General features: G+C 47.1%; 1 protein-coding gene across 1 annotated transcript; it reads right to left on the minus strand.

The window, feature by feature from the left end:
- Positions 1 to 46: 46 nt before the first annotated feature.
- Positions 47 to 20,186, minus strand: LHX2 (LIM homeobox 2; the record flags this gene model as incomplete). The annotated part of the gene is made up of 5 exons (XM_084272334.1): positions 20,052 to 20,186; positions 17,054 to 17,256; positions 15,842 to 16,224; positions 7,402 to 7,607; positions 47 to 334 (listed from the first exon to the last, which is right to left on the minus strand). Exons 1-5 carry the CDS (start codon positions 20,169 to 20,171, stop codon positions 47 to 49), a joined length of 1,200 nt encoding a protein of 399 aa, XP_084128460.1. The 5' UTR covers positions 20,172 to 20,186.
- Positions 20,187 to 22,105: the final 1,919 nt, after the last annotated feature.

The following is a 22,105-nucleotide window of genomic DNA, read 5'->3' on the forward strand; positions in this document are numbered from 1 at the left end:
AACTAAGAATAATTTCTTTTTTAAAGAAATTATTAAGAAAGAGTCATCAGAAAAGGTTTGTAAGAGTTGTCTGTGAAGGACTTCGAGATTCATGAACCTCAAGACTTCCGGGCACTGACGTCAAGACAGATGTCACAGTAGGCATAGTAGGGTTAGTCAAGTCCGTTAAAGTAGTGGGAGTGCTGGATGGACTCATGGAGGCATTGGATATTTCTGAGGCAGGACCTGATGGGGTCCCTGCTTGGAGTGTTGAGTCTGAAGTCTTATCCACCCCTGTGTTTTCTTGACGTAAGAGGTTCCGTCTGAATTTGGCTCGAGCATTTTGAAACCAAACCTGCAATAGTTTAATATAACAGGGTAGCATTTAAAGAGCTGCAGTGTTTAAGAAAACAAAAGCATACTCACAAGTTCACCAACACTTGAATTGTGGAAGAGGCTTTTACTGGTAAAATGTGAGAGAAGTAGCCCCAGTCCTGAGCCGTGTCCTCTGCACACCTGCAAAGCTCTCATTCCTCTCTCCCTCTCCTGTATGAATGGTCTGCCTGGGACAGGAGTGGACTAAGGATGGAGGTGGGGAGTCTTTCTGTGCAGGCTATGTGTAAAGATGCTCAGAAATTTGGCAGCCTACATGAATCCTCAACTGCCCTCAACACCAGAAGTATTTGTCAGGATGAGGCAGACATCAAGCATCTGATGAGTATGAACCCAGGAGTTTTGGCCCCCTCATATCTTAAGTCCGTCTCCCATGGTAAGCAGCAGGTGACACAGCCCACAGCACCCTGCCTGTCTGTGGGCTCTCCCAGGAGCCTTCCCCTCTTTCTGTCAGCAGTGCTCTCGTTTTTCTAGAACTGTCCCTCTTCCTTAAATCTTCTTCCTCAAATGCTTCAGCTCCCTTTGCCTATGCCACTTTCCTTTTCAATGGAATGATGTCAGGAAAAGAGGCTTGAATGATATTAGAGACCCACATTGCATTAAAAACTGTCATTCCAGTAGAAATTACATCCACACACAGTTTTTTTTCCAAGACTGCTACTTTTTGCATTATTTGATTATTAACTACCAGTGAAGGACAGAAGCTGACTCCATCTCTCTCAGTTAAGTTGCTGTGCTTAGGTCCATAATCCTCTCCACTCTCTGCAGGATTTGTTCAAAGAGAAAATATTTTTCTGACTTGAAAACAGATAAAATAAAAAGTGTTTGTGAAACTTGCATGAAACCCAGGTACAGCGTGTGACTTTGACACAGCCATTAAATACCCTGTGTTCAACCTGATACATGTTGTTTCCAGATAACTTTACTGCTACACACTAGCTGAAATGTCACTGAGCTTGTTTATCAGAAGGCTTTCTCTCATCATTACATTCTTTACAATGGATTCAATCCTGGTCCTGCTGTCCTCGTGTTGACCTGCTATAAGGAACAGGACCGAGTCTTTCCATTCCAGATGCAATGAGCCTCATCGTCTCTGTGTCTGCCAGAGAACGGAATCGAGCGAGCGGAAGGATCTGCGTACCCACACAGTATCTCCATCCGATTTCTCCTCGGCTGCCTCTGTAGGGACACTGATTGCATGGAGCTCATGAGGCCACACCAATCTCTACAGCAATTCTGATCTCTAAGTCCAAACATCTGGCCCCTGCTGTAGGATCCACGTTAAGCCAGACCGCTGGCAGGGGAGCAATGCTTTAAACACAAGCAGACCGTGAGGTGTTCTCTCTGCACTCTCAGCTTGCCAGACACAGTTACAACTGATGAGCATCTCAGCTTTTCTCCTCTGGCTTTCTTCACATCTATGGATGCTCCAGTCCCAAATTCCCCCTACTGAGCACTTGCTTTTTCTCTGGAAAGCTTTCTCTCCCAACCAAGGGTCTTTCAGGTGCACACCCTCTCTCACACTCTCCAGGGAATGCCAGAAGGAAGTAATCCTCAGGCATAAATTCTAGCGGTGGCTATGGCCGTGCATGACTCACATCCCTACAGGTCCCTCTTTCTAAAAGCTCAGTATCCTAAAAGAGCATTCCCTTTGTTAAAACCCTCGGTTTAAAGGTCATATATCCATTTCATATACAACAACAAAAATCTCCTGAACTAGCTCTGGCAAAAACATACTCATGATTCTATGGCACGGTCCCTTGTAGCAGCACAGCTGTTGAAGGGCAGCGATGTTGGCAGAACCAGGCAAACCAAACGTGGGGTGTTTCGCTGGGACATTCACAACCAGGGTCCTCTCCTGTGGCTGTTCCCTCAGAGCCATGCAAGAAGGGAGAAGCAGGAGTGTGTGCATGGGGCTCTGAGGCACGGAGCCCCGGGGGGACCGCGTGCAAGTGAAGAGAAGCAGTTGAGCTGCAAAGTCTTAAGAGCCAACTAGTTGGGATGGTGCAAAACTGCAATTTAAATAGTTATGGGACTTTTTTATTGTTCACTATGAGATAATTTCTATTTGTTCCACAGTTACTTGGATTTGATTTCTTTAAATTTACCTTCTAGCAATTGTAAAAAGGATAATAGATACAAAGGTGAAATGGAGGTTTAGAGGCTGCTGCTGCTATGTGTGTGTGCAGTAGCTACAGGATACTTAGAACAGACAAAACCACCATTCCAGCTGCATATGTACACACTTCTCTGCAATTTCATACTTATGTCATTAAAAATATACATGGTGTATATGCAGTGGTCCCAAATATGAGTAACATTTCCATTCTTGCTTAAAGCATGGAAACGTCTAGCAGGCACCATAACTGTTTTATTTGCATTGTTCCTAAATGCCCCACTGCTCCCTAACAGAGTGAGACACTCTAGGATATTGCTTCTGTTTGGGATTTGAAACGTGTCATATGCAAAGTGAACAGTATTACTGGTGTTTATGTATTCCCCTTTACCTTCCATTAAATATGAAACTCTGTGCTCAAATGCCCTTACTAATGTCTGTTGGTGCTGCTTGCAGGAGCTGCACATATAAGATGGATCATTCTTTTTAATAGTGGTAATTGATGTTAGACATAGAAAATATTGCATAATCTTGTAAGTATTATTCAAAAAATAGAGATTATATGGAAACTTTGACTTCCTTCCTCACTGAGATACTGTTAAGGTTTATTAGATAATAGCTATAAAGCTCTTTAAAAATTTCCAATAATAAATATTCATATTATTACTGAAAAGATGTTTAAATATTTGTCAATTGAAATTCTGGAATTCTGACAATGCCCTGTCTTATGACAGGGAGAATTGTCACAGGAGCGATATTCTGGGATGTACTTAAATATGGTAATATTTAGCAAAGACTTGAGGTTGAAGTGAAGAAGTCAAACTGTTGTTTGGTGCTGTGTAGAAGTGCAGGGCTGCTTCTCTGCTGCCTGTGCAGGAGCGGGCGAGGCCGGGCTGCCCGGGGATAGCGGCGGCAGCGCCGCGCGCTCGCATGGGCAGTCCGGGCCCTGCACCTGTAACAGCATGACAGAGAAGTCAGGGAGTAACAACCCCAACATACAGCACTGAAAGAATTGTTCCAGAAGGACTTATCTCACATCAATTACACAGTTAGGAATCTGGTCTTCAATACTGAGGAATAAAAAAATCACTGGAAAGTATGTAGTGTTTTCCTGTCCAGCTGCATCATTGTGAGGCTGAGCTGTTTCAAGTCAAAGGGGAAATATGGACCAAAGCTCCTGCTGAAAAAGAAAAGCAGCTGCAAGACCCTCCACTGACACTGCCACACCGTGCTTGGCAGGGCTGGATGCCTGCAGTTGGGCAACTCAGCAGCTAGGCAAAATAATATAATATTCTAACTGCAATAAATAGTATCTCAGCACAGCTAACTCTGTCAAGTAAAACAGGAATAAAATAACATCCCCATATTGAAAATACATTAATTATTATAAAGATTTTGGATGCTGCAGTGAATGAGATTATCTAGTCTCTTTAGATAACTTTATTTTCTTGTATGTGACACCTCCATTGTTCCAGCTGCTGCATGAGAGTTGTAGGAATAACTCGTGCTAGGTACTAATTTTTAAGCCCAGCTTTGCCCATTCACACAGCTACCTGGAGACATTTAGGGTGGCTGAATTTTACTGATTAGTGAGTGGAGAAACAAAAATGCTAAGAGTGTTGCACCACAAAGCAAGTATGTTCACTGCTTGCACGCACGTTCTGATTAGGCTGGAGTAATTAGTAAGCATAGAGTTCAAGGGGAACTATGGGCTGTTTTCTGAATGGAGCCTGCTGCATGCTAGCCTAAAGCAAAGCTTCTCGTACCCACGCACGACTGTGAACGTTTTCATGCTTGTTGACTACTGGAAATTGAATTAGCGAAGTCCAAATGCACGCAGCTATCCTTGTAGGGCTTTCCAAGCAGCTTCACTGGGGAGTGATTCAAGAGACAGTAAGCAGCAAACCAGACACCTGCTAGAAAATAGCATTTTGTGCTCCGAAGCTGCTTTTGCCATGGGTAATTATATTGCAGAATCCTGGGGAGAGGAGGAGCACATACCTATGGCTAGCAAGCCGTATCTTCTGAGGACTATCTGCTTTCACCTTCCCTTTCTAAACTCAGAGAAAGATCAATTCCCAAAAGAGGAACATTTATGCCAGTTAGTTAACTCATAATTAGCTGGTCACTTTCATTATGAATGGAAACTTACAATGAGCTTATGTTCCCCAGCTGCAATACAAGAGATGTATGAATTAAATTGCAAATATAAAGCTAAATTGAAATGGAAATAAATAAAAATAGGGGTTAAAATATAAATAGGCTTACTGTGATTCTAACGTGGCTGCTTATGGAAAATAGTCTGCATTACACAGCCACTGAAGGAAATGCAGCTTATGAGGCCGTGTTACACTCCTGTGCCATTCCACTTCTGGACACGTGTAGCTGATGACTAATTGTATACAAAGCAAAGAGAGAAGTCAGGTCTTCCCAGTCTGATATCACAGATCATTAAGAATATGGTCAAATTCTCTGCTCATCTCTAAAGTAGCCTCATTGCATGTTATGTGCAACTGTCTCTACAGTAAGGGCACTGTAGCTGTTTCCTAAATCCCTCGGAGCTCTGCTCCATGTGCTTGGAACTGCTCTGGTTGCACTACGAGATAATCTGTTTCTCCTGATCTGCTGCCTTGCATTTCCTATTGAAATATATTCTATTAATGATTTACAAAGAGCCATGATCCTTCATCAGCTGAACTGAGATCTGAGCACACAGACAATACTAATGTGCTTAATAATAACACAGGGAATGCAGAATTCTCACTACTGGCAAGTGTGTGTGTACACCTGGGAGCCCAGGCACCTTGGGTGTGTAGGACAGATGATCCTAATGATGCTTGTTTAGATCAATAGTGTCAGTGAATTACTTCATGTTCAATAAATGACACAGATAGAATGCCAACATTTCTGGCACAAAAGCATTAACAAGTGACACTATCTGAGTAACCAACATCAGGAAAAGTTTTCCCCAGCAAAGAGCAATCCTGAAACTCATATAGGGTGAGGTTTTTTCATGGTCCAGATTAATTTTCAAACAAAATGACCAAGAGTATGGAGTAGAGAGTGCTCCTAACAGACAGGAAAATTCAAGTGATACTAGACAAATATCGCTCCAAGCCATTATTTTCTTGAATTGCCTTCAATGGTATCACCCTCTGGGTGCTATCCTCATCATATTAGCTTCCAACACTCTTTGGGTAAAGGACCCCAGACATAAAGGAGTATTTAACTGTGAAACCAAAGGAAGTAAAACACCAACAACCAAAATATAACAAATGTTTAGTGGAATTGTAAGGGTTCACCACAAAAAAAACCCCAAACCAACCACTAAGCACCTTAAAAGTGTAGGATGTGGTATGCTTCAGGTGGAAACAGAAGCAATAAAGAAACTGAAAGAGGAACTGAAGTGTAATGGAGACATGGAGCCCAATTTTGGAGATAAGGAAATGCATTTTGAAAAGGAAGGAGAGAAAGAGAGACAATAACTTGGAAAAAAGATGGAAGGAAAGACCTATTAGGTGCAAAGAGAAGGGATATGGAACACAAGTTGGCATGGAGTGAGGAGAGAGAACAGAAAGATGATGATGAGAAAGATACTTTCTAGACACTGATCTCATCTCTTAACGCACTACATGGAAATTCTCAGCTTGTTCAGGTGTCAGTGCTCTGTAATGGACAGAAGAGCTACTACAGAGGCCTCCAAACTCACAGGGTAAGATAAAGGAGAAGTGTCAAAATAAGGACAAATACAGTAAACTATTGCACCTGTGTGCATGGATAAAGGAGAGCTGCTGAGAGACACTGCATCAAGTGTTAGGATGGGCACTATTATCTCAGAGGAATCTGTTCCACCACCGCAAATGAACCTCATGAAAAATAATCCAGCTACAGAGGACGTAGCCAAGAGAAGTAATTATGTATGGGTTTTCATTAGTAGTTTTTACTAGGAAGACTACAAAACCTTTACTCCTTCTCCTGTTAGGTATTAACACTGTAAGGTCCAGACTTTCTCCAGTGAGTTCAGTTTTCCTCAATATTTTTGCCTGCTGGCCTCCACTCACCTAGGAATTTGCAAGAGCTCCACGAAGTGTCCCCAGGGCCCTGCCTCTGAGCCCTCCCTGTGTCCAAGCTCACAAACCACTTTGCTACAATTAAGACCCATTCAAAAACTTCAGCAACAGATCCTGGAATGCCATGGCTCCTTTATGCCCAAATTTATCTCTAGGTATAGTTACTGGGATAAGTACCCGTTCAAACTGACTTATTCAATTAGAACTATAAATTCAAACAGAGCTGAAGCATCTAGCATCTAGCATTCTCCCCTTTTCTTCCCACTATAGTTCCAATGAAGTGTATATTCTTGAAGCAAGAGAATTCCAGCTTTCAGAGAAAAAGTACCTTTAAAATGTAGTCTCCTTTCATTCTAAGTTACTAACTATGAATGAAAAAAATTAATCTTTGAAAAATTAAATGTATGTCCATTTAAATTATGAAAGAAAAGATATCCTCCTTGTCCTGATAAGATAAATTCAGGCTGCTGATTAATTTCTTATAAAGGTAGACATTCACAGTAATTTCTAAATTAAGAGCTCTCTATTTACAGTGATCACACTGGCTAAAATAATTCACATTTTTTACAACAGATTGGAAGCTAAAACATGCACCAGGATTAACTAACTACAGGAAAATAAGCAGGACCACAAACTTTCACATCTGTCATTACAAATTAGAAGCCAAGTGATCTGCTTTTGGGAAACTAAGAAGAAAAGAACTCTACTGTTTTGTAGGGTCTGACTGAAGTCCCACAGAAGGTATGAAGGATTGAGAAAAGACTGAAAATCAGCAAAATGCCTGGCATTTTAAATATAAAGCTGGTGTTTTATTCACTTTCCAAGACAAAAGATCATTCTTACCTGAAGAACTCTTTTGGTCAGGCCAGTTTTCTGAGCTAGCTGTTTCAAGTCCTTGGCGTCGGGGTTGTGGTTAATAGCAAAGTATGACTTCATTGTCCGCAACTGGTGGTGTTTGAATGATGTCCTCATGCGCTTTGTTTTCTGATTGCTGGGGTATTGCTGGTCTCTATCCAGGTGGTCACCATCGTTTTCATTGCAACTCAGAGCTTAAGGCAACAAGAGGAAAAGGCGTGTAAATCTATTGCTCCGTGACCAACATTGTTTGCAGTTCATCTGAGTGCAGCAATTAAAATAACATACCATGGCACGTATTGTACTGGCACAAACCCTACTTGCCTTCCCCTCCATCTCTGCATCTTCTATTTTCCCCTTACAATAACCAGCCTGCAAGGACCCTCACCTGCCTCTTTATGGCTTTTAAAATGTCAGGTCTGTTTCCTTTTTTCTTCCCTCCATCTCCACACAGCCTTTCCTCCACTCTCTGCTTGTAGGACAGTAGCAGTCCTCAACTCTGTAAAGTGTTTTAATGTACTTTGTATCACTATAAATTGCATTGTAACACACAAAGAGAGCTGCACAATACAGTCCACTTAAATCTCGACGGAACAGACCAGTTAAAATTATAATTATTTCCTCCATCAAACTAAACCCCGTAGAGTACAAGAGAGACCATTAAATGAAACACTATAAAAGAAATAAAGTTTGTGGGTACCAGACAGCAAATTATTACTATAATTTGACTAGCTACAGAAATAAAGCTGTTGCTAGAATGTATCGCTGGCATGCCAAATTAAGTACATTTTTAATTATTTATGTGTTTGTATTTCCCTTTTTAAAAAAGTATTTGCAAATACTAGTTTGAATGATCAATTTGTTATATCCTTTTGAAATCACTGAATGACACTGATTGATACATTTGCATAAATCAACCTTGAGTCTGTAGAGGCAGACTGTGAGCAAGGAACATTATCATAATTATCAAGTAGTATTAAATGTTGAATGCCAAGCAAAATAATCTCATAGATCAAAAGTAGGTTTTCATTCATTTGTGCATACAGTTATCCATAGAAAGACTTAAAATAACATTAAGGATGAAGCTTAAATCCACTAAAAATAATCAGGGATATAACTGAAAATTAGCTGAAACAAGCTGTCGTTAATTTACAGCTCCCTTTTCATTTCCTACCAGTTTTATATTTAAAGTAGTGCCATGAAAAAAATTACAACTATCCCTGTTCTATGTTTCATGCAAAAATTGAGGAAAAAAGTATTTAAAAATGTGAATTCTTGGTGATTTTTTACACACATAAAGATTTGTTTTCAATCATTTACTCTTGCTGGTTCACTACAGTTGAGGACATCTCGTAGATGGGTATTGTTAGAGTCTTACTTTGGGCTCATCTATCCCTCAGCCCTATTCAAAAAATCCAAATTCTGAAGGGTGTGAGTTATACCAGTTTTAAATATACACATAAAACACACATACTCATCAGTGAAAATCCACACAGGCTCCACAGGCCATGGTCCTGCAGCATGCACAGCTCTGCGAACTTCAAGAGATACGGCACAGCACAGAGCATGGCCTGCAAAAACTCAGCTTTAAGGCAAACCCCATGTCTGTTTAATAGATACATAGAAAGTGTCCAAAGCCTCAGATTTTTCTATGTGTTTCTGTGCTCCTTTAATTTCAAAAACAGCCTAAAAAAATGGTGCAGTATAAATACATGTGTACGTCTGCGTGCGTGTGTGCGTGCGTGTGTGTACGTTTGTATAAATCCTTTCCAGACCCAAGGACCTTCTGCCAAATTCTAGCAATAAGAGGCATTTCTGCTTGTTTTCCTGTGGCGTGGCAAGACTGGAAGCACCTGAATTTAAAAGGTATAAGACACATAAAAGGAGATAGTAAAATTGTGGTATTAATGGAGCTGAGAGGAATGTAGTAAAATCTTTTTGCTGGTTTAAGAACTAAGATCTAGTTGCCAAACTGGGGTCATCCCCTGTGCTCCAGCCTCCTCCACAGCTACCATTCCTGATGTAAAGAATACTGGGATGAATAACTGAAACTATATCGCTCATAGCAAATTCTATTATGGAAATGTAAAACCAAGCAGTACTTGGGTTTAAAATGTACTCGTAGAATTGTAGATATTAGGAATGGGAAAGACCTCCCTGTGTTATCTTAAATGCTTTCAAACCCTCCCAGAAATAACAAGGCAGAGAAAATGCACTGAAATATCTGTCTGTTCATGTTAACGTGCAACAAAACAAACCCTTGGGCTGCAAGTAGTTGGATTTTAACCTGTTCATAGAGAATGAGATACGCAGAGGATCCCAGGAACTAAGAGTGATTCTAAACCCTAGCAGAGCGGGATGAGGATATATCAGCTTGTCATCATGCCTGACTGGACAATGAACAATTTACTCTTCGAATTGCTCATAACTTTACCTCCTCATCTACTCCATAAAGACAATATTAAAATGACAGTAGGTGTGTGCCATGTGAGACTGGTTAGCTATTGTCCTTTCCTATGCAGAAAGTTATGGAACAGATTTTGAAAGTGCACAAGGGCGTCTGCTGCTTGTTGTCTTGAGCAAGCGATTTGGGTACCCCCAGGCATCACCCCGTATGACATAAATAGTCCTGGTTGATGCCAATTCCCCTCTCGTATCTGGTTGTGGTGCTTGGCTCCATCTTCAAAAGTCTCTTATATTAGGTCTAACATTATATGCATCTCTCACGGAATCTGAAGTGTCTATGGGCATTGCAGACACAGAGATACACACCGGGCCAAGGGCGTGAGCATGTGGAGATTTTAAGAGCTGAGGAGTTTCTGCAAAAGGCATCACAGTGTAAGACTAACCCTGTACATGCTCCTCACGCAACCCTCTTTTCCCTGTTCCTTTGTGGTGTCCTTGGGTGTCTCCCAAAGGAATTGCTGCACTATCCGTACGTAGGGTTTCCATTCAATTGCTGTCTCTGGGGCTCCTGCTGGGAGTTCAGAAATGCAATTGGTAAAATTCCAGTCAAACAGAGGAGTCCTAAATTAACTAATGTTTCATTCCTATTTGTGATAAAACAAATTCTGGAGTGGTGCCAGGTTTCTTTTTTGACCCTAGAACATTTCTAAGTCCCTTGTGCCTTTCCTGCAGCCCCCACATCCAGGCCATTGCCCTGCTGTCCTTCGGCTGGCCCCTGGAGCCTCCAGCTCCTACAGCCTCCTCCATTAGCACCACGATACTAGTGTCCATTTGGCCACAAGATGGTGATGTCCTCAGAGAGCATCACAGTAGATTTAAGATTAAAAGATCCTATTTTGGTATTGGTGGCCAAAATATCCTCTGTGGAATAATGCATAATGGCATCACTAAAAACAGCAACGTGAGTGTGAAGCAGGATGTGCTGTTACCTTTGTAACAAACACCAAGTGAAGAAGAAAACTCGGGAGCACTGTGTGTCACACTGCATCACCAGAGCCCCCCACGACAGGAGCGGGGTAAAGCTCGCCCTGAGCAGTCAGTAGGTCGCCAAGCACATGGCACGTGAAGAAGATGAGAAAGAGGAATTTCCTTTGGAGGAACTTTTGTTCTTAGCTTGTGCTTGACATGTTAAATTACTCAAGAAGAAAGCAAACTACTCCTGATTCTGAAAGAAAGATGAAACAAACAACATATATTTGGTGCATGTATCAGCTCCCTGTATTCAGTGGCTCAGGAACATACACCCCTTCTGCAGTGAGTCAAAGGGGTGTCTTAACCTTCTGCTGCCTGGAGAGGGAACTTGTGATTAACTGGACCAGGCAGAGGTACAGCCTTATTTGTTGTTTGGCATGAGTGAACACAGGACTTTTTGGTACCCGCACCCTTTGAGGGAACAAAAGTGAGACCAGAGTCCTCTGAAAGGAGCTTGGGACAGGAGAAGCGATAGAGTCTTCCTCCCTGGTGGAAGGCGACCCTTGGAGAGGGCAGATTCCTAAACTCTTTACCGCAGCTGGTATTGAAAGGGGTGAAGCTGTGGCACTGGAGCAGGCAAGGTAACCCTCTCTGCATCTGAGGTTCCTCGGCAGCCCTGAAAGCAGGGGACCCCCAACAACCCTTTGGAGCAACAGACCCAGAAAGCGCTGCCTCAGCCTTGTAATTTCAAGACGTGTTTCTAGAAAGAGGGAAATAAAGCCTGTCTTAAGGAGCGACTGTCTCCAGACCGAGCATCACAAGGCAGGAGAGCTGGGATTAGAAACCCTCTTTCCTCTGGCCTGCCTCGGCCGCCTCGGACAAAAGGGCTGCGTGTCCCGCTGCCTCCCGGGACTGCCCGAGGGACAGTCCCCCCCGCCCCACTCCCCCGCGGTGCCTCGGGGAGAGAGCGGCCGGGGCCGGGGCTGCGGCGGGGCGGGAGAACAAAGGGTCCGGAGAGGGGCCGCGCCGGGCCGCCGCGGGGCACCGGGCGGTGCGGGAGGAGCCAGCCGCGGAGGGTTTTTCCCCTCAATTAAGCCAACTGAATGGCGCTGAATAGCCGGTGCGAGTGCACCGTAATTCCCTGAGCGCCGCGATTAACCCGGGCAGCCCCGGCCGAGCCGGGCTCCTCGCTGCCCGCCGGCCCGGCTGCAGGGCCGGGGGAAGCGGCTGGCGGCGGCGCCCGGCTCCGCTCCGCTCCCCTCGGGGCTCGCCCCGCCGCGCTCTTCCCGAGGGACTCGCCGCCCCCGCGCACGGCAGCCTGGCGGGGCAGAGGGATGGGAGTGCTCCCGGGGCCCCGCTCGCCCTTCGGGGAGCGAGCGGTACCGGCTCCCTGCCCCGACCCCTCCGCCTGCCCCAGGCCCCCGGGGAGGGGCCAGACGCACCGCGCCCGCGGCAGCCCGAAAGGTGACGGCGACGGAGGGGGGAAGAGGAGGAGGAGCGGGGAGAGAAGCGGGAGGGGGGGGGGAAGGAGGGAACTCTGATTTTTCTTAGGAAATCGCCGCAAGACATCCGTTTTTAAGCTGCCACTCCTGTTTGCTCGCTCTGCAACTGGAGTCACAGGAAAGCTTATTCCGACCTTTTACTCCCCGGGATAATGCGGGGGGGAGGGAAGGGGGGGGGGGGGGAAGGGAAGAGAAATTCGCTCCTCAAAACTTTCCAGGCTCTATCCATTTTTGTCAGGAAAAGCAACACCAAAAAACAGCCCCACCAGCACCCCCAAAAAACCCAAACCAAACAAAAAACCCAACCAAATAACAAACCACCACCAACCACCACCCAAATAAAGCCCCAAAACCACCCAACCAAGTTCTGACAAACGCCGTTCGGAGAGTCAGCTCCGCACCGCGCCGGGGAGCGGGGCCAGCGCCTCAGCACCCTCCCGTCCCCCGGCAAAAAGCCGCCCCCGCAGCCGCCAGCCCCCGCTCGGTCCCCATCCGCGAGGGTGTGTATCTAGCCTAGATACCGAATCGCCTTCTTAACGAAACGCTGTGTACCGTCCTGCTAGCAAAGGCAGGAAAGGTTTCCGCACCGATTACGGGTGTTTTCCCGGCTCGTCGCGCCCCAAGCCTGCGCAGAGCATCTGTCATTCCCGAGGATCTCTCAGTGTCTTCATATTAAAGACAGACCCGATACAAATGAATAAAATATAGCAGGATGTGGGAGGTTTGGGGTCTAATTCACAAAGGGAGTATTCAGAATTCTTTACAGGTGCTTCTGTGTTCAGCAAGCTTTCAGCCATTGATTTACTGACCTAAAAAACCCCATCAAACTTCATTCCAACAAGTGAAAGAAGAAATTATGATCACAGGAACACACTTTAAAAAAAAAAAAAGGGAAGAAAAGAAAGGGAAAAAAAGAAAGAGAAACCTTTTTGAAGTTTCAGCATCCTTCTAAGCTATTTTCCACTTGTCAGGCTCTATCCACATCTAAAACCCATCATCCCCGAGCAAACGGAGTCTCTTTCAGTAAGAAAAAAAAAATCAGTCCAATTCGTGTTGCAGATGAATATTTGTTGCGATTTACAAAATAATCCCAGTCTCAACTCTGCCTAAGTTTACCGGTCCCCCTTTTCCCACCACCTCTGGAGTAGATTTATTTACACAAAGTATTTACACAAATTACCAGCAACAGATCCCCTCAGAGGACGATATTGTGCATTACTAGTGCATTGCTGAGAGAGAAATTACCAATTCCATTGAAAATAAAACTAAAAGCTGTAACGCTGTTAAACGGTTTCCCTTTAAAAGGCACAAAATCGAAGGTTTTGCAATAATTTACTAGTCTGTGAAATTTTACATCAACGGTCAACCTGGTCTGATTTCCAAGATCAATGGCACTTATTGTCGTATAAATTAGTCCGTTATTGGTTTAGTAAATAGTTAAGCAGATAAATAGTTTAAGCAAAGAAGGCAAAGGTTCCTCAAAGAAGATCTCTTAAGCTTCAGTTGCAGGCTCTAAACATAATTTCAAAGACCAAAAGTCAGAGGGCAATTATTTTGAAAACGAATTTTATAAAATACAGATAAAGATGGTTTATTTAGGAAGTCAGGGAGCAGTAAGACTTTTTCAGGCTGTGCTCCCATCCAGGACAGATGCCGCTGGTTCGGTTTACAGGTCCTTTGAATCTGAACATCTGTCCTGCACAGGAAGACAGCGGAAGGACAATTAAAATCTAATCCCTCCAAAAAGGACACTTTTAAAGCGGGAAATACTCATATTTTATGTATGTTTTAAGGCTCAACTGTTACTCGCAAGAAACGTGCACCTTTCATCGACCTTCACCGCTGGGACTACTACTGATTTTTGCACTATTTCCAAATTATTCAGCAATTAGTTAAACCAATAATAGCTGGCAATTTTTCTCCCCAGGTTGGTTTGCCAGTTAGAGATGCGCCTTTTCTCCCTGCCATTTTCAGCGCAAGCCTCTCCAGCTCGTCGCTATTGTTACTCTGCGTTTAGGCGCAAAACACCCGCAGCCTTATCCTCCCGGAGTGGTCGCCTCCCCCGCACCCGAAGACCTCGGTGCTGGGAGATCACCAATGCAGTCCGAGACCCCCACCACCTCGGCGTCCCCCCACACCTTCCCCCGCCCTTCTCCCCCCGTACAGGGCGGAACGGTGGGAGCACAGCGCAGCCCGGAGCTGGAGTCCGAGCAGCCGGGGCGCGCAGAGATGCGGCTCGAAACACAGCGCGGCAAACTTGGCCTTTACCTAACGCCCTCTTCGGTGGGTGGGGTGGTGAGGGGGGGAGAGTGTGTCTTAAAGGCAAATCTACCCCCCACGGGACGTGTCTAAAGTTCGTAGATTATAAAAAGAAAACATGCACGAAGCAGCGGAGCAGAGCAGACAGCACTGAGCAGCGCAACGAGAGATGCAAACGAGTTTTGTCTCCAGGGTCTAACTGGGGCGCACAGCTCAGGGAAACTCGGGTCGGGAGCAAAGCCCACCTCTCTCTCCAATTCTTCTAATAAAATCAAGATCTAAGAATTTTCCTTTGTCCAAACACTTTTTCCCGCTGCCTACAAACAGCAGTGTTGGGAGAGCCAGTGATCACAGCCGTTCTGGTGGGCAGCTACATGGACCAAGAGCGAGGGGAAGGGGGAGGCAGTGCTGGGGGGGCTGGGTAGTGGCGGAGGGGAGGAGGATGGAAGGCTGCTCGAATTCCTCTGCCTGCAAAATTACAGTGCTGTGGTCGCGGTGAGGTTAAACGAGGAAACACATCAGAAAGTTTGCAGCTCGATGCAGAGAGCCTGGGAGACAGGCTTTCTGCACAGACTGCAGGCTTGTGGCTGCTGCCAGGTTTGCTCCCTTTCTTCTTGCTGCTGATCTCAGTTAAGAGGCAGGGGCTGCGAGTCGGGACAGCGAGGCTTTAGAAGGGGATGCTGTGAGTTTCCCGACTCTTCTCTCAGCCACATCTGATGAACCACACTCCAGCCGAACTTGTCATCGTCTGAACAGACTCGAGGCTGCCTGCAGACACCTGCTGCCTGCAGCCCCTGCCCGGGCTCCGCGGGCACCCAACAGCCCTGCGGCCCCATCCCGCCTCCTGCTGCAGGTCCTTAGAAAACAGCCACTTTCTCACTTTCTCCCTCTCTCTTTCCTTCCAAAACTCTGGGGTGCAAGAGCTCAGGACAAGGGCAGAATAATTCACCCATCAGCAGCCTTTGAGTGTAGCTACTAAAGAAAATTCACAGCTCTCTGAAGTGCTAACTTACAACCTCTGGTTTCCAGATTTTATTTCAGGCTACACTCCCCCTTCTCCCCCTCCTTAACCAGATGACCTTGCTTCAAAACATTTTATTTCCAGCTGAAGTGAAAAATGCTAACATATTAGCTTCTGTAATTGCAGTTTGACAGCACTTGATCTCAATAATTATGCTGCAGCTAAACTATTATTAACGGTTTAAGCTAAAATAAACGGAAATCCCCCTTTGGAAGTGAACAGAAACAAACCGTTTGAATTGTTCTGGGGGAAAGCGGTGGTCTCTTACCTGCGTTGTAGGCTGCCAGGTCTGCCCCAGGCCCTGGGCTCTTCCTTTTCCTGGGTCTCCCCTTCTGGACAGTCCCCACGCCGTTGTAATAAGGCAGTCCCAAAGTATTGGCAGAGCCCGCTCCCAATGCCGGGCCCTTCCCAGCGGCTACATCCGAGTGATTGAAATGCACCTGGTACTCCCCCTGGATGAGAGTCTCGAAATGGAGGCGGCAGTACACCAGATTGTCCTTCATGCCAAAGTGATCGCCGGTGGTCAGCATCTTGTTGCAAGTGGTGCAAGTGAAGCAATTTAAGTGATATACCAAATCCCTGGCCCTCATGACCATCTCGGAGGCAGAAATCCCCAGGTGACATCTCGCACATCTCTGCACCGAAAACCTCCTGCAAAACAGAACGGCCAGAGGAGACGGTGAGAGGCGCATCCCCCCCACCCCTTCGTCGGGTCCGCCCGCAGGGCGGCAGAGGGAGAGGGGCAGCGGGGCCCGGGGCAGCGGCACAAAGCCGGGACGTTTGCAGGGCGGCCTCTCCCCACGGGCCCCTCAGCCGGGCGGGCACCACGGGCAGGGAGCCCGAGGGGCCTTTGTCCGCTTTGCCACCGCGCAGCGCCTGTCCCGCCAGCTCCCACCAGGACAACGCACGGACCCCCGCAAACTTCCCTGCGCTGCGGGGGCCGGAGGAGGCTCCGGGCCCCGGGCACGGCCCGAAACCGCGCAGAAGGCACTGCCGGAGGGCGAGAACCCAGCCCCGCTACCGGCTGAGCTGACAGCGTGCCCGGGGCTCAACCCCGTCCCTTCTCATCTGCGAAGGGACACGCACGGGGAAGGCAAGCCCCTCGCAAGGGTCGTGGTGCCGCTCCGTGCCCGCGCTCTGCCCTGCGTGTCCGGGGCAGGAAACGCGCCTAGTTCCCCTTGGCCGTTTCGGTTCCCTTCGCAGCCCAAGAAGCCCGGGACGGAGGGGGACGCCTGCTTGAGGCCCCCGGTACCCGCAGAGTAAAGCTGTGGCCCGGACTGTGTTCCCCTTCCAAGAACACGGGGCTCATCTCCACCATCCCCTCTCCAGTGGGAGGCTTTAGGAGCCCACAGCCTGCACCACGGGGACCGCGTGCCCACGGATCCCCTCTGCAGTCTCTTTTGGACTGAGCTTGCTCGGCGTGGGGGGCCGCCAAGCAGGTTCTCTCCACCCCCCCACCCAGGCTGAGGGCAGGCTATACCTGTAGTAATCCTCCTTGCAGTAAATGCTGCCGTCCTTGCTGAAGCAGGTGAGCTCGGACTCCAGGTTGAGTTTACATTCACAGCACTTCAGGCAGCGCATGTGCCACTGTTTATCCACAGCCAGGAGGTAATAACGGTCGGAGATTTTCCCCCCGCAGCCAGCGCACAGGGCAGCCCGGTCACTGCTGATGGAAGGCATGGTCTGCTGGGGGAAAACAATTACAGACCGTTAGCGAGAGGGAGAAACTCTTGTGCACTGCTGGGCTCCCCCCTCCCCCTGCCCGTCCGGGGCCGGGCTTCTCCTCTCCCTTGCAGGGGTTTGGCAGAGGAGAGGGGGCTCCGCGCCCGGCCGCCCCGACCTGCCTCCCGCTCCCGGGAACGAGGATCCCCAGGGTCCTGCGACATCCCACCTTCCCGGGAGGAGCGGGGGAAGGAAGGCGAGACAAAAAGAAAACCACCCTGGCTTCTAGGGAAGGCGTCCGGGTGAAACCCAGGATTTTCTCCTTTTTTTGGGTGGATTTTCCAGCCCCGGAACAAGAAAAGCTGCTCAATAACGGGCGCAATAACCACAGGGTAGTGCAAACCGCAGAGAGTTATCTTTCAAATGTATTATCATGGATAAATTGAGAATGCCTGCATAGTTAATGCTTTGTGAGTGCGTGTATGTGGAGCGTGTCTGTGTGTGTATTTTCCTAGCTATAAAATTCCGAGTGAATTACGATCAAACCCCTTAGTAGTCAGTGCTCAGACACAGCTCCCTCTGCAAGCTGGTTCCAAACAACATGTATCCAAATCCGACGTGACCCAAAGCACTAAGGGGATCAGTAAATAAATAAAACTGCGGAGGAGACGAGCATCACCAAACCCGAGGGTGCAGAATGTTTTATCAGGAAAATGAAATAGCGAGAAACGTGAAGGAAAGAAAGTGGGGGAAAAACAACAGAGCACTTCAGATTATGCTGGGATAAACTTGGAAGCAATAAAACTAAATGTAACCCCTATATAATTTAATAGTTTAGTGTCAAATCGCAATCCAAACGAAAGCCCGCAAAAAACAAATACGTCCATATTCTGTCAACTTCTACCAAAATAGCAAGAGAGAAAAATAACGGAAACCGTTGAAGTACGCGTATTTATGTGAGCCGGCACCTTAAAGCAGGAGAGAAGAGAGGAGGCTCGAGGGGAGCAGTGGCTATGGCAGAGCTTACAACGCGCTGCTGTCCACTTCGTCCCAAACTTACTATTATCCACTTTGCACAAAAGCCTCTGCAGATTTGTTCTTGAGCAGGAAAACCCGAAACGGGTTTTTGGGTTTGGTTTTTGGTTTGTTTTTTTTTTAATAGAGGTGAGAAACACGCAGTTTGTTTTGATTCGGAGTGGGGGAGAAGTTGTTTGTTTACTTTTACCTCCTCTAGAGCCTTAAGTCCTTGCGCAAAGCAAAAAGACAAGACAGCTAATAGGGAAGAATCCAAAACCACTGAAGCTATTTTTCCCAGCATATGCCACACGGATTACTTTCCTCCAGCGCTTGCAGAGATCACAAAACCCAATCGCAATGAGCACTACTGGCTGCACTACACCATTCCCACTATCAGCACTACACAGAAATAAAATTATGGCGCTACACTGGTGTGTTAGACAAGTCCACCGATCGCTTATTCCTTTCAAGGCATTAGCTAACTTCCAATTAGGGACCGTTTTATAACCAAAGAAGTTTCTTGTAAATACACTTTAAATGAAATACTATATTTCTGCTTTGCTTTTCCTGTAGCAAAAAATATTTGGGATCCAGAAGTGGTATTTAAGGATCGAGTAGTCTATCCCAGTATTTATTATATATATGTGTATACATATACAATATATATATATAAAGGTATCATGCAACAATATTTATTCCAGGGAAAAAAATTAATATTGTTTAATTGTATGGAGAAATACTAACTTTTCCAAAGAAAACGAAAACCGTTCAGATTAGAAATTACATTCCACCCGTATAGCACGAAGGCTGTTTTCTTCAGCCAGTATTTCAAGATTAAATACCCTCACTGTCGCCTTTCAGTAAATTTCTACGTAGCATTCATAAAAATTACACACACCGATTAAGTTTTAAAAACGAGAACAGATACCTTCCTTGAATATGCCTGTATCAGTTTACAAGACAGCTTTAACCAAAATACGGGATTCACTTCAGAATTATCACTTCTTAACAAAAAAAGTAGTATACATAAAACGTTGCATCAGTTAACACTTCAGAAATCTCTTCTGCTTTGGTAGTTTAACTTTGGTTAGAAGGATGCATCTCTATTTCCTACTCGCGTTAATATACGAGTACTGTGCATAAGTAGACATAAGATAAAAAGTGATAAAGTTATAAAAATTTGCATCCATCTGTCTCACTGAAACATCTTCCAGTTCTGTTTGCCATGTTCACAAGCCCGGTGTTCATGCATACTGCAATTATGTAAAAAATAATTATTTAAAGGCACTTGAGTTTGGAAATTTTTTTCCTTATAAATGCTATAAAGACCAATTCCGTGTAGACATCCTACCTGGAAAACAACACAGAATTGGATTCTTTGGTGTTTGTGTTTCCATTCTGCAGGAAAAAAAATAAATCGCTGCGCCAAAACGTTATCTGTATAAAAGCATTCTTTGCCTCTTCCTAAAAACTTTGGAAGGCCGGGCAGGCGGGGGGAAGGGAAGGAGTTCTTGGACGCTACCAAAAGGCTGATCTATCTTTCTGTTTTCTCGCAAGAGCAGTACCGTTCATTTCACCCAAGCGTTACTATTACTATGCATATTATTAATAATTAACAGTTTCATGCCTTTCCCCATGGTTTTATTTAATCTTTTGGGGTGCCTTTTTGCTTAATTTTCTTCCGATTTAGCATTTTGCACACGTTCCCCCCATCTGTTATTTTAAAGGAAAAGCTGTATCTTTGAAGGGTTTATTATGTTTAGGGGGTTGAATGACTCTCCCATTCCTTCACCTCCTACCGTTTCGGTCTCTCCCCTGTCTATAGCCGAGCTGATGGCCGGTGCTTCGCTTTTGGTTCTCCGATCCATCTCGTCGATGACCCCGTGCATCTCCGAGCCGGAGAGACTGTGGAAAAGCATCGCTGAGGAAGCAGAGGAGGAGGCCCCGAGTTGCTGCTGCTGCTGACAGTTGTCGGGGTCCCTGCAGGAGCCCAGAACTTGCATTAACCGGAGCCCTCCCCCATGCATCTAGCACGGCCGCCCCGTCTCTCCTTGGGCTCCGGGCTTTTCACCCCGGCAAAGATCTCCGGAGCGCAGCGCAGGCACTGATCCGAGGCTTCAAGGGGACGGGGTGCAGAAAAGGCGGGCGAAGGGGATGAGGGAGAGGGGATAACTGGTGGTGTAAGCTTCGGGGCTTGGATCTAGTCTGTTGCGCGGCCCCGGCACATCCCTCTAGGAGGCTTCTTCAGTGCGGGGCTCATTGCCCCAGGTGCAGTCCCAGGCTTTATGCTCTGGCCCAGCTGGCAGAAGGCTGGGCAGGTTTACGGTTGGGAGGGATTAATAAATAATAGAAATATAAAAAATTAAGCTATCTTCGGTGAGAAATAAATAAATAATAATAAAAAAAATAACGACAAGCCCCCTACATCGCACTGTGCGAAATTTAAAGGAGGAAAGCGAGGGAGAGGGAGGCTGCAGCAGAGAGCAGGCTGTGGCTGCAAGGAGGATGGGGCGGATGCCCACCGTACGCACTCACAGTCCAGAGGGCTGGCAGCGGCGGCAGCTCAGGGGCAAAGTTTGCTCCTTCCCCCGCTCCTCCCCCAGCCCGCTGGAGCTCATTGGGAAAAGAAAAAGCCAAGGGGAAGGAGGAAGAGTTGGACGGGCACCAGATGGGACGGGCACTCGGCGGCCCCCCTCTCTCCTTAAAGCGGCGCGGCCCGCGGGGCCCGGGGCGGCTGCTCGCAAGGCGGCCGCGCCGCAGGGGGGGAGCGGAGCCGGAGCCGCCGCCCGCCGCGGTGCCTGCAAGCGGCGCGTCTGCAGCCCGGGCGCCGCGCGAGGCTCCGCGCCTTTTCTACAGCCCCTCTGACATCATGTCCTGCCCCGCCGCCATTGGCTGCCGCCGCGCCCGGGCCCGCCGGCATGTGCTCGGGGCTTGGAGGCGCGGAGGGGCGCGGAGCCGCGGCCCGCCCTGCCCGCCCGGCCCGGCAGCCCGCCCGGCCCGGCCCCTGCGCCCCGGCCCCGGGCGTCCGGATCCCCGGGACGCTGCCACGTCCCGTTTCCCCGCCCAGCGCGGGCGCTCCGTGGCCTCGGGAGCGCCTGAGGCGGCCGCTGAAGGCCGGAGCGGGACCGGCACCCGCAGCCGCTCGGAGGGTTGCGTTTGCCGCCTGGTGACGGTCAGCGACGCGCCTGGCCTGGGAGCAACAAAGAAATGGGGGAGGGGGGGGGGGGAATGCCTCCAGCGTGGGAGGAGTAGGGGGGGTCAAAAGTTTGTTTACAGCGCGAAATCACGGTACCCCAAACACGTATTGCTCGCTGAGTGCACCCAGCGACACTCAGCGCGGAAAGATCCACCATCAGAACGTCATCGTTTGTGTCACTCGAGTTCACGAAGCCGCCTGCCCCCCACAGCCCCTCATTTCCCTCATTTCCAAGCAGATGGGAAGAAAGCCAGGCCAGTTCTCCTCCGAACTTGAGGAGCAGCTTCAGGAAGTCTCCAGGAAAGACAAAGAGTACACAGGGAAAGTGTTCGTGATGTCTAAATATTTATCCAGAAGGTGGGTAGTAAGGAAGGACTAATTAGTATTAAAGATGTCAAATATCACACTTCTAATTATATTAGAAAAGGTAGCACAACGGAAAGTAAATCTGAATGCACATCTGAGATCATGAGACTTGCTGCTTAATCCGTGACTGCAAATTATTACATCACTTAGCGTATTCCTGTTAGGTGTTGTTTTCTGTCATCCTGATTTGCCTCTTGCAGGTTAGTACAGTCAGACTACCTTTGCTATAAATGGAAGGACTCTGTTTATAGCCAGACTTCGCTGGGGTTACCCGTTCTGTTCTTACAATAA

Source organism: Gallinula chloropus (genome assembly GCF_964237585.1).
Source record: "Gallinula chloropus genome assembly, chromosome: 18".
Lineage (NCBI taxonomy): Eukaryota > Metazoa > Chordata > Aves > Gruiformes > Rallidae > Gallinula > Gallinula chloropus.